The sequence below is a fragment of the Dipteris shenzhenensis genome, chromosome 26 (assembly GCF_047967505.1).
Source record: "Dipteris shenzhenensis isolate YYH24624 ecotype China chromosome 26, Dip_SZ_1.0, whole genome shotgun sequence".
Taxonomy (NCBI): Eukaryota; Viridiplantae; Streptophyta; class Polypodiopsida; order Gleicheniales; family Dipteridaceae; genus Dipteris; species Dipteris shenzhenensis.
This window is the reverse complement of record NC_141621.1, coordinates 35984642-35996703: the sequence shown is the minus strand read 5'-3', so window position 1 is coordinate 35996703 and position 12062 is coordinate 35984642. Positions and strand designations below refer to the sequence as shown.

At 40.4% G+C, this 12062-nt stretch overlaps 1 protein-coding gene across 2 annotated transcripts; it reads right to left on the bottom strand.

Moving 5' to 3' along the window:
* Positions 1-5565: 5565 nt before the first annotated feature.
* Positions 5566-8051, bottom strand: LOC147885009 (Thioredoxin superfamily protein). Of its 2 annotated transcripts, none has more exons than XM_087397652.1 (8): positions 7918-8025; positions 7633-7790; positions 7406-7528; positions 7184-7227; positions 6742-6867; positions 6224-6308; positions 6055-6111; positions 5566-5923 (listed from the first exon to the last, which is right to left on the bottom strand). In XM_087397652.1, exons 2-8 carry the CDS (start codon positions 7765-7767, stop codon positions 5837-5839), a joined length of 657 nt encoding a protein of 218 aa, XP_087253778.1. In that variant the 5' UTR covers positions 7768-7790; positions 7918-8025; the 3' UTR covers positions 5566-5836. The 2 variants fall into 2 exon arrangements, with proteins under 2 accessions (XP_087253778.1, XP_087253776.1); XM_087397650.1 differs by having other exon boundaries at positions 5567-5923; positions 7633-7774; positions 7918-8051.
* Positions 8052-12062: the final 4011 nt, after the last annotated feature.

The following is a 12062-nucleotide window of genomic DNA, read 5'->3' as shown; positions in this document are numbered from 1 at the left end:
TGCATCTTCTTCAGGAGGAACTTTAAAAGAAGTTGTCTTCTACTCAAATGCTAGAAGAGGTAGAGGCAGAGGTAGAGCAGGCCAATCTGGAGGCCGTGGCAGAAATCAAAATATGTAGCAAATTCAAGAAAACCAGTCCTATGGAGGAGGACGTGGTAACCTTAGAGGTAGGGGGAGCCAAAGAGGTCGTGGTGGATAGCAGGGAGGCCAAAATGCAAATAGCAATGTTGAATGCTACTATTGTGGTAAAATGGGTCATATGGCTAAAGACTACTACAAAAAGCAAAATGACATCATGAATGGAAAATTGCAGCAAGGTAATTATGCATCCTCTAGTAGACAGGGTGATGATAGAAATGAGCATTTGTTTATGGTGTAGCACTTGACTAATTCTGTGACAAGTGCAGAAGAAAGCAATGATGTGTGGTATGTTGACTCAGGTGCGTCAAACCACATGACAAGTCATGCAGAATGGATGCATGATGCAAGGAAAATGGAAAGACCAGGATTTGTGGAGATTGGTGATGATACTACACATCCTATTGTGCAGATTGGTAAAATTCCTTTGTCTATGCAAGATGGAAAAAAGAAATACCTGTCTGATGTATTTCATGTCTCGAATATCACCAAGAACCTAGTTTTTTTTGGTCAAATGGTTGAGCATGGCTTGCAGGTTAGATTTAATCCTCATGGATGCTTTGTTGAGGATATGAAAAATAAAGGTCGCTTGATGGCAAAAGGGAACAAGAAGGGCAGGATGTTTACATTGGATGCGGACATGCCTGAATTGAGTGCAACAATGCTTGCACATGGGACCGGTGTAGTTGCAGATATTGATATCTGGCATAAATGCATTGGTCATGTTACATCGACTTAAATTAATGCAAGCCCAAAATATTGTTGCAGGATTGCCTAAGTTTAAGGTTGTAGAAATGCATAAGGTATGTGAAGCCTGTCAATTTGGAAAACAGGCAAGGAAACCATTTCCTAGACATGTTTAAGAGAGCAAAAGGCCATTGGAATTAATCCACTCTGATGTGTCGACTACTAAAGCTGCATCTATTGGAGGTTGTCATTATTTTGTCACTTTTATTGATGACTACAACAGAAAAGTTTGGGTGTATTTTATGAAAAAGAAAAGTGAAGTGTTTGGGCATTTCAAAGCTTTTAAAGCTATGGTTGAGAAAGAAATAGGCCTACAAATAAAATGCCTAAGGTCAGATGGAGGGGGAGAGTACCTCTCAAATGAGTTTGCAAGGTTTTTGCAAGAGCATGGCATAAAGTAGCAATATTCATGCAGTCATACCCCACATCAAAATGGACTTGCAGAAAGGAAAAACAGGCATATTGGAGAGGTATCTCATGCCATGCTCAACGAAAAAGACCTGCCAGATTATTATTGGGCTAAAGCAGTTGCTACAGCAGTCTACATAATGAATAGGACTCTTACGGCAGCAATACATGGCATGATGCTAGAGGAGAGGTATACTAGTAGGAAACCAGATATTTCTCATTTGAAAGTTTTTGGTTGCATTGCCTATGTTCATGTGCCAGATGAGTTGAGATCCAAGTTGGATCCAAAAGGTGAGAAGTGCATCTTTATTGGTTATTCTCTACAGCAGAAAGGGTATAGATGCTATAATCCTTCTACTCATAAGTTTATAGTGAGTAGAGATGTTGTTTTTGATGAGATGTGCAGCTGGTATAAACCAGTAAATGTGATTGATGATGTAGATGCACAAAATGGTAATGCTGCACAGAATTCACAATAGCAATCACAAAATATTACCTGCAATGTCCTCTAGCAGTGGTTCACATACTTCGCCATGGACAGGCAGATTGAGATCAGGAGAATCTTCTCAAAGCAACGCACATAGTGGTATGCAAGTATCACGAAAGGGAAAAGAGAAAGTAGATCAGCCCATGGTTGATGTGAATGTAGGTCACTCTTATGTGGATGGTGAATCCAGTGGCTCAGAACAGAGCCTTGATGATGAGTTGGGTATTCCTTCTGTTGTTACACCTGGAGTAAGGAAGACAAGGGATGTTTTGAGAGCACATGGTTGTAATATAGCTACTCGTGGGCATGTCAGGTTTGTTGTCCCAAAATTGTCCTTCCCCCAAGAAATAAGGAGAAATATTTTGTTTTTGACTCCGATCAAAGAGAGTTGATTTTGGTCAACTCGAACAAGTTCCATTTTCCTTGTTTTGCATTGGTTAATGTGCATCATGGGGATGCCCACAAGGGACGGATTAGTCCAAGAACTAGAATGAATGCATTAGCTAACCTTTAATGGGTTTAAAGTGTTGAATATTGCTTAATGATTATGTAGGACCTTGGGGAGTGCAAAAAAGCCCTGATTTTAAAGGGAAAAGGACCAAAAGCAGGTCCCACAAGAGAAAAGCAAATATGGGGCTACCCAATTTCGGGGAGAAAGCACATGGCAAGGGGGCAAGAAACATAAAAGAGGGCCCACATGGCTAAATGACAAGATGAACTAAGAGGGAAATAGGGCATAGGGCAACATGGAGGATGGAGCATGAGAGAAAGAAGGAAAATTGGAATCAAGTGGCATGGAGCACGATGCATGGAGGAAGAAGAGGACAAGACAAGAGTGTAATATGTCTGAGAGCAGGAAATTTTCAAAAACCACATGGGAAATTACATTTAAACAATTAGCAAGAGGCCCAAAATGATGCAGCAAAATGGCGTGTTAGTAGGTGATGAGAAATTTAACAAATCAAGTCAGTTTTGACATATTTATTGACCTTATTGCAAGGAATAATGAAAATAAATAATTCTTGCTATTTATCTAAAGAGCATTGCACATGAATCAAATATTTCTTGGTAGATCCATTTTTGGGTTAAGCGAAAAGGATATCATGTAAAATCAATGACCATCAAGCAATAGCTCCACAATCGTAGAATGTAAAATATTCAAAGCCTTTTATTTTGAGCCAAATTTAAAAAAAATCATGGAGTGTGATCACAATTGTAGCATTACATTGCATACAATTGTAGTACTACATTGTCGAACAACTAACTTGTAGAAATTTTGTCTAGTGGAAGTCAACCACTTACAATAAATAGTGGACTTTTCAAATTCCAATGGAGAAACTCAAATCGTGGTAGTTTCGTTTGTATCTGAGAAAAACAATAGACTTTTCAATGACACTTATTTGTGTACATTATACAAAAAAAAATTGATGTATTTGACTAAATTCCCATGGTCTACACAGTCAACAACATTCACATCATGCAAAATAGCAGTTGCAATAGTTTTGGGATTATGATCTAGGAAAAATCGTGTGAAGTTTTGGTTTCATATTAGAGTTTGTAATGTTTAGATTAGTTTCAACATCAATTTTAGTAAATTTATTATGGCTTGAGTATCCTCTCTCTCTCTCTCTCTTTGCTACGCTTGGTTTCTCTTTGTAGTCCTTAATAGTTGTTATTATAATTGATGTTGCTACTACATCCTTGACAATGCTTTTTGGGACAAATTATGGAAAAGTTGACTATCATTTGACCTCAGTAGGGAATATATTTAGACTACCATCCCATTCAAAAAGGTTCAAATTTTGCAAGGTATTAAAAAAGCTCATCTTTGTTTTATAACTACATAAAGGAAATAGCAATCATGTCCATACACCTCATTTCTCATTCCTTCACCTCTTCTACCAATTATCATGCTCTCCTTACAAACATTGATCATGGGGGTTGGCCTTAATATTTGTGAACTAGTCATTGGTGTGCACAACCAAGAATGCCCTACTTGTTTTGCATGTGGCTTGACCTTGTGACAACACTTTTATGTTACTGAAGCCCATAAGGGAAGCATTGAATCGATCAAAGACCATAATTGGCATACCAGAAGAACAAACTACTCTCAGGATCAAGCATCCAATCGAAGGAGAGTTGAAGGGGCAAAAATATCAACAACTAAGGTAGTTGAACAAAAGAGAAACATTAGCTCATCACCATCCATCCTTACTAAAGGCGATTTATTAGCATGGTGAGGAGATTTGAAGTCTTTGAGATCAATGTTGCAAAGGAAACTTTTCTGAGCCATGAAGTTCATTCATGATATTAGCTACTATCAATCACTACAACTCTTATTGCACTTGCCTGACTCCAATTACTCAGGGGCACTCTTAGGTCCACTTGCAACATCATTGCACACGTTTTACAATGTCATTAACCTTTATGTGTGCCAAAAAATTGTTCACAAATCACAATAGTCCATCATCATTTTGAGTTGCACTTTCACAAAGTTAGAGCTATGCACTTTTATGAATGTCATTCGACCGAATTTTGTGAATCCCACATGACAAATTGTTCTCCATATCTTGGTTTGTGACAAACCCACTTTCATGAATCCCATGACGAACCATTCTCCATCTCTTGGTTTGCAACATATGTGGTCATGATGAAAGCACATGATGGCCCGGTTGTTGCATACAATTGGCCTTCTAGCCACATTATCAATAACTTTTGGTAACCTCACTTGCCAAGAAATTGATTTGTGGTCAAGATAAGATAACCCTTAGTAAGCTTTGGCCGTAGTCAAGTTAACCGAAAACAAAGTCGATGAAAGGTCAGGTTGACCCTAGGTCCAAGTTATTTGTAGTTTAGATAATTGAGTGTAGCCATTCTTGCGCGACTTTGGGATTATATTGCACGTGACTACGGGGGGAATGGGAGATCTACATTGCAAGTAGGATATATTGGCCTATTAAACTATGCAATTAACTTTATCCAGTTTCTAATTGGTCTTTTTCTCACGGTGCTTGGATTTTGTTAGATAACAGGCCTTTGCAACTTTTTGATTGCCACCAACGCTTCCAAGCTACTAGGCCCTATGAACTATTATTAGTACCTTCTTGATTGCCTCATTTTACTTTTGATACCTGTTGATTGGCCTAGCGTGTTACTCGTGCACATCTAGCTAGCATTTTAAAACGTGCTCAAGCCACCTTTATGATGAACCCCCTTAGCACCATAAGAGAATTAGGCAAAACTTCTTGTCCTTCAAGCATTAGATACGTTTTGCACGTTTGACTTTCACCTCTTTCAAGGGACTCAATGAAAAGAGACATTTTCAAAGATATGGAAACATGTTGAACCCTACCCTTAACCCCCGGCAAGAAATTGTGTTGTGTTCAAAATTGGACACTATCCTTGTAGCTTTAACTATACAATACTTGTGCAACTTGGCAAATTTAATATTGAGCTCTCGTTGATGTGCTGGGTAATATGGCTTATACTGCCTGCTATCCGAATTAAACCTTACAAGTTTGTAATAAAACATCACATAATCTATCACAATACATTATTATAATTATTATCATGTTGCCAGCCCCCCAGTAGGAATACGTGCTTCTACTATCTTCCTATCACTTAACAGAGTATCTGTTGTTCACCTTGCGTTCATCTGGTGGCTGTGTCCCTCATGGGAAAAATTACTCAGTTCATTTAGACATTACTCAAGCAATAGCTACATTGGCAATTGTTTTCCCGTGGGGTACGCCCAAACTGCACCCCGTGGGGTACGCCCAAACTGCACCCAATTCTCAAGTTATCAGATCCTCTTCAAACGGTAGAACTCTAAGGGATTCTAGAAAGAATTTCTCAACATTGCACAGTAACATTTTCAAATGATACTGCTGCAGCACTATATAGTGAGATTCCTTCATTACAGGCCTTTACAGAAAATTCAAAAGTACGTTCATAAAAGATGGTAAATTACATATGAACAGTATTCTGAAAATCTGTACACACAAGCGTTATTCAAACCCAAGCAGCCCTCATTTCATAACCATCAGCAGGAGGTCTTTATGCTGCATGAGATGACATAAGTTCAAAAGCTTTTCGAAATGTCTCTGGAGGCTGGGCACCTGACAGTTGTTGCTGACCATTGATCTGCACATGTTCTCAAATTGTTCAAATATAGGCACTTTCTCATTCAGTAACATGTAAACAGAACAATTGACAGCAAGTTTGCTTTGAAAAGGTAGTCTAAAACAAATAACACCACCAAAAGTTCTCAGTACCAAAAAATGTGGAACACCCGTGACTCCTTGAGCATAGGTTTGCAGACCCTGTTCAATCTGTGAACAAAATATAGAGCTAATGAAGAGGAAGAAGGTGACCAAAATCCAAGAGGGACACAACATTGAAGTAACTGATTTAAAAAAAAAAAAAAAAAGCATACAAAAGTACCTCTTTGACACCCGCACTCGGATCATTCAACCACTCTTCAGCACCAGTGACACCTACCTTGGATGCAGCCTCCAGAAGAACTTTCCTGCACAAACCATATAGAACAATCATCTATATATTTTTGCACATATTGATCAAACAGCCCACCTCGTAGTTCTTTTTCTCATGTCAGAGGACTCTAGAAAATAACAAGTTCAAAGATAAGATGATTGGGCGGATTGAAAAATGGAAGAATTTTAGAGCCCATGTGTTCAAGCCATCAACACCAAACTTTCCACAGCTTCAAATCTGCTTCATCAACCAGATGTACCAAGGCACTCTTTGCCCGTAAACAGTCTACCAAAGGAGGCTACCGACAACAACACTGCAATTAGCTAAATTCTAAATATATTGTCAACTGCAAATCACAATGGCAGTCGGTGGTGGCATCCAATATGACATTTTATAATTTTATCCAGCTTCTGTCACAACAAAAACAAGTACACATCCATCTTCTTCTTTAAACAAAGATTACATACGTGTCGCCAATATATTTTTCTTGGGTAAAATAGTTCAGGAAAAGCTCCTCAACAAGTGCGTTCTGCTTATCAAGCCCCTGCTGAGCAGCCAGCTCAATCAACCTGTGACTGTCCCAGGAGGAACCTCTACAACAAAGATATAGCAATCAGAACACCACTGCTCATTCCTATAAGATGAAAGTGCACCACGAAAATGAGCCAATGAAAGGAAACGATTCGCAAAAGTTGAAGGTTTCAGAGAGAGCAATATGTGAACGAGTTGTGCAGCAGCTAAATATAATTTGGGTGACTATGGCAGTTACTTCAATCGCCGTTCTGTTACATGTCATTAGGTAACGTGGACTGAATTATGGATGCACACGGCAGAGGCCACAAGACAGAATGATTCCCATCCTTGAATGAGTGAAAAACTCCAGGCACGAACTCAGGTTGGATGACTCACGTTAAACCACCTCCCTTAAATGACAATCCTAGTTCTTGGAAGACCTGTACCATCAACACATTTCTTATCCTTCGTACGAATCATGTGCCAAAAACAACTCAGGGAACAAACATCTCTGAAGTATGATGAGAAACAAAGAATTGGTTCTTATATAAATTTAAGGTGTTGCTATGTCGCACTGGATACTATACATTTTCGTAGAAGCGTGCAAATGCTGATCACCTTTGTGAGCCGCTCCATTATAACTGAAGTACGATTTTCACCAAATTTTTTCTTATAATGCTCCATTTTATCCACTCCTCTCGTGTCTGCATTCGGATTCAATAAAAAAGGATGCCACTTAACCTGCGTTATTTTACAACAAGATTTAAACCCATTGCTCGTAATTGCTAGAAACAACACCAGTGCTTCGCTCCTCTTACCACAGTTTTACAGGAAGAAAATCTAACCTCAAAATTATACAGATCTTTCGAAGCGTTCATAGCCATTTCAAGATGTCTCTTCCCAACGAAACACCAAGGACAAACTGTGTCTGAAGTGACATCTATACGAATGAGAGGTTTCACGGGTTCTGTTTCCGCCATGAGGGCTCTGTAAAAACGATAGTCTTAAAAGCTAAAAATAAGAAATTTCAGATGAATTGACGAGAAGCTATATAGATTGATAAGGAGATAGAAATCAGAGCAGATCAATAAGAGTTAAACGAAATCAAAGCAGGAAGAGATGGAAAGAACCTTGAGAGAAGCAGCGAGGGAAGCAGGAAGCGATGGCTACGGCGATGAAGTGCCACGATGTGCATAGGCAACATAGATCTGTCTAGATCACTCTCCTGTGGGAATGGCCACCGGGACAACACTTTCTGGGGAAAGAATTCTCACCAATAGGATTCCGGATCGACCGCCTTCCGTAATGGGAAAGGGGCTTGCCGGGAGATTTTCCGGAAATTCACATTTTACCGGCTAATTAGCGGCCCCACCCCAAATAATAACCATCAGATCTTGCTTGATCTTAGGGCTCGCCACCAACGTCGCATCACAACTCTTAGATCAATCTCTGATCTAACGGTCCACATGAGCAGTTAAATGTGAACATCGTGATACCATGGCGGTGACAGCTACACTCCACCGTTAGATCAACGTGCATCAACGATGCGCATACATTTCCACACGATTGCCACTCCATCCAACGGTGCACATTTTTCCATGGCGTCGCCTTCCCTCATGGTTGATGGCCACGAATCCGGCCCAATCGTCGATCTCAGTTGAAAACCAAGGCAACCAACTTTCGGCCTTCGGTCGGTCATTGGATGGCCCCGATTTCCTCCCAAGAATCGAGCCAATTCCCTACTCCAAAAAAGCTGATGTGGACGGTCCCCATGCATGCTAGTGGGACTGCAACCACATGCCTCGGGGCCCAAGCCACACTCCACAAGAAAGAGCTTGCCAGTAGATTGTGACTGTGCACAGGAAGGCAGATTGTAGAATAGTCTGACAAAGAAGCCGCAACATGGAAGTCGACCAAAAGGCATCAGTACAGAAGTGCAGACTCCAAAAAGTGTGTATGGCAAAGTAGAATTGCTACAATCAAAGCAGTAGTGTGTTGATTGGAGCAACGAATCTCAGGAAGCCTGCAAAAAAATTGGCCGCCAAGTCACACGTGGACAATTGTGGCTCATCACAGTGATGTTAAGGAAAAAATCCTCCGATATAAAAGTGAGCCATGCATAAAGAGTGTTAGATTAATTCAAACATACAAAATAGAATATTCACACAAGAGAAGCCGATGAAAAGATAGAGCCCATGGATCGCAAAGGGAGCACGTGAGGATGAGAAGTCGACAACAATAAAAAACACAACACATGATTGATTGGGGCTGTTGGAATGTTTGCAATCATGAGTGAGTACATGAGGAGACAACATGTGGCAATATGTATAAGGGCTAATCCCATAAGTCAAACGGGTGCCCAAAATACCATGGCATATAAGCCTTGGATGGAGAGGATCTCCAAGACCTCGGATCCATTTTGAGGGCTGGAGGTCCATGGACTGGCTAGGTGGTTGAGGGTTGGGGTGCCCTTAGTATAGGGCTCCACTTTGACAAATGCCACCATGTCAAATTCTTGACACGACCTCCACTAGAACAACCTCCATGCTAGGCAATGACCATGAAAAAAAAAATCCTAGAAGATATCATAGGAAGTTTTGAAGCTATGAAACTTCCAAAAATTTTCAGCAGAGTTTCAATACACAAAAAAGTGAGGAGCTACAAAATGGGGCTACCTCCTTATACAGAGATATTGGTAATGCAGTGGGTCAGTGTTAGCATTAATATAGCAACTGGAGTTATTAGCACATCGACTTGCATTGGTAGTGTTATTATTGCAGCAGGTTCATGTTAACCTTAAGGTAGAGTCATCATGTTAGGAAGTCGTTGCATTAGGCATAAGGCAATGACTAGCGTTATATAGCAATGGGTGGTATTATTAACGTAGTGAGTTCAGAGTCGTTGCATTAGGCATATCACAGCAGCTATAGCGTTTACAATTGCCACATTAGCAATTGTCGTTGCATCATCCTTAAAGCAGTAAGGTGATTTTCTATGACCTATTCTAGAACTTCATTGAGGTGCTGCCCCTTCTAGATGTCACATATGTGCGTGTGAGTGCATGTGGAATTGTGTTGAAGCTTCGATCGGGGCATGTAGACAACACAGGTGTGCGAGCTTGTAATGTGCCTGTGTGATCTAGGGACCCTAAAAATGGAACTTTTGTGAACATCATGACCTTAGTCACCTATGTTGACTTGTGCTAAGCTGACTTCATGACCTTATTCACCTATGTTGACTTCATTAGTGTGGACCACAATTGGCAGAGGGTAATATTTTTACATAAGTGCTGACTGGGCATAGAGACATCCTATTCTCACCTATTTTGTGTATTGCCTATTTTCACCTACAATGAAATCAAATTTGTTGGGACCTAGTGTACTTGGCCTCTTTTTTATCCGTGTACTTACTAATTGCACCTATAAGGAGGGCAAAGAGCTGCACCTTGGAGTTATGGACGAACAATGTTATGAGCATCTATGGGGGAGTAGTATGGCTTTAAGGTCCTCAAAACTTGAGGAACTACTTGAATGTCTAGGGTACTTGTGAAAGTTTTTGTGCCTAAAGCTAGTACACGTAGCATGGGGGCGACGATTGCTCCATTTTTAGGAGCAGGTTCTTGTGTGTCTACCATGCCAGCTGTTGATGTCGAGGCAAAAGCAGAAGCCAGGTAGAAGCCATATTCAATAGTCTATGTTTGGGGACCCATCGAGCCTCACCTTTCTCCTTTGATGATGGTAGGTTATTATAGTACTGGTCCCTTTTTAGGAACAGGTTCTTGTGGCACTGCTATGGTAATTGATGATTTCTTCCCTTGCAACATACAAATTTGTGAGGTGGGTAGAAGGGAGTGGCCTATGACTTTGCCCTATCAATACTTTTCCTCGAGGGACTAGTAGTAGGTTCTTATGGCACTATTGCCGCCTTGCTGTTAGAAGAAACTAGAGATTGCTTGGTGTCATTGAGGAGCTTACAAGAAGGCAGAGTGGCTATATAGTGGGTCTTAGGCACGCAACCATACTCATTGACTTCGTAGTAGGAGCAACCTTTTATGAATTCACCTGAGGTGACTTCTTTTCTTCTTACAATTTGAGGTAAGTCTCCTTCTTTGAGATTTCTTTGGTTTAAAAAGCTTGCACCCAAATCGATGTGGGAAGTAGGCATGGAAGTAGAGCTGCATGATGTAGCTGATCTTTTAGTGATTAAAGGGTATTTTCCAGAAGCATACCTTTTGGAATTCAGCTGGATCCTTTCCATTTTGAGGAAGAGGTAGGGTTCGCGGCCATTGATATGATAATTATAGCTGCTAATGGTCCTCTCCCAAGAGGTAATGTTTTCCCAGTTTTTGTTGTATTATGGGATGTGATAGAAATCTCTAAGAGGAGAATAAGAAATGTGATGATTGAAGAGTGAGAAATAGATTATGGCATTAGGAGGGGTGTGTTGTTGCAATTTTAACTGTATAAGGGTGCAACAACATTGGATGTGGGAGGGGAAGTCTAGGCCATTTTTGGGAATTTGTGGATGAGAGAGAGCATGAGTTTGAATGTGTATGTTTGAGGTAACTAGGATATGGTGGTAACTAGGATATGGTGCATAGCCAATCTTGTAAAATCAAATGCATACTCTCCTTTGCCCTGAGCTCCTAAAATACATGGTCCTATAATACTCTTTCCTTCCCAATAGCCCTTCCACATTCAATGTTGCCACACTTGTACATTCCTTGTCCTCATCTTGGCCATAATCTATTGCTCAATATTTTATTGAATCAATCTTTTGTTTGGTCATGTGCTTGTAGGGAACTTAAGAGCTTCCATAATGTATGTACCACAAATGATGAGGATAAGGTATGTTATAAGCTTTTACTATCCCTTTTTGTACGAGTCTTTGTTTTTCTATTAGGTAGGGGTTACTAACCTACAATTATGTCTTCAAACTCACTTGCATCTTGGAATGAATTTTGGTGTTGGTTTGGCAGGTGTTCTAGGGAGACAAGAGTTAATAAGGTATCTATAAGCTTTTCTTATTCCTTTTGTCAAGGTATTTCCTTTCTGTTATAGGTGGTGGTTACTAACTTACAATACAATCTTTAGACTCATTAGCACACTGGAGGGATTGTTTTGCATGCTTTTTGCCCCCCCAATCACATGCATATGCATGCATACGCACATGTGCATGCACATAAACACGTGCATGTGCGCACACACACACACGCACGCACATGCACACGCACACACGCCCACACACACACACACACACACACACACACACACAC

Coding starts and splice junctions, on each gene's coding strand:
- LOC147885009 (XM_087397650.1), bottom strand. CDS start 7,991: ATGTTGCCTATGCACATCGTGGCACTTCATCGCCGTAGCCATCGCTTC. Junction 7,775..7,917: donor CCCTCGCTGCTTCTCTCAAG/GTTCTTTCCATC, acceptor TCGTTTTTACAG/AGCCCTCATGGCGGAAACAG. Junction 5,924..6,054: donor CGGGTGTTCCACATTTTTTG/GTACTGAGAACT, acceptor GAACATGTGCAG/ATCAATGGTCAGCAACAACT.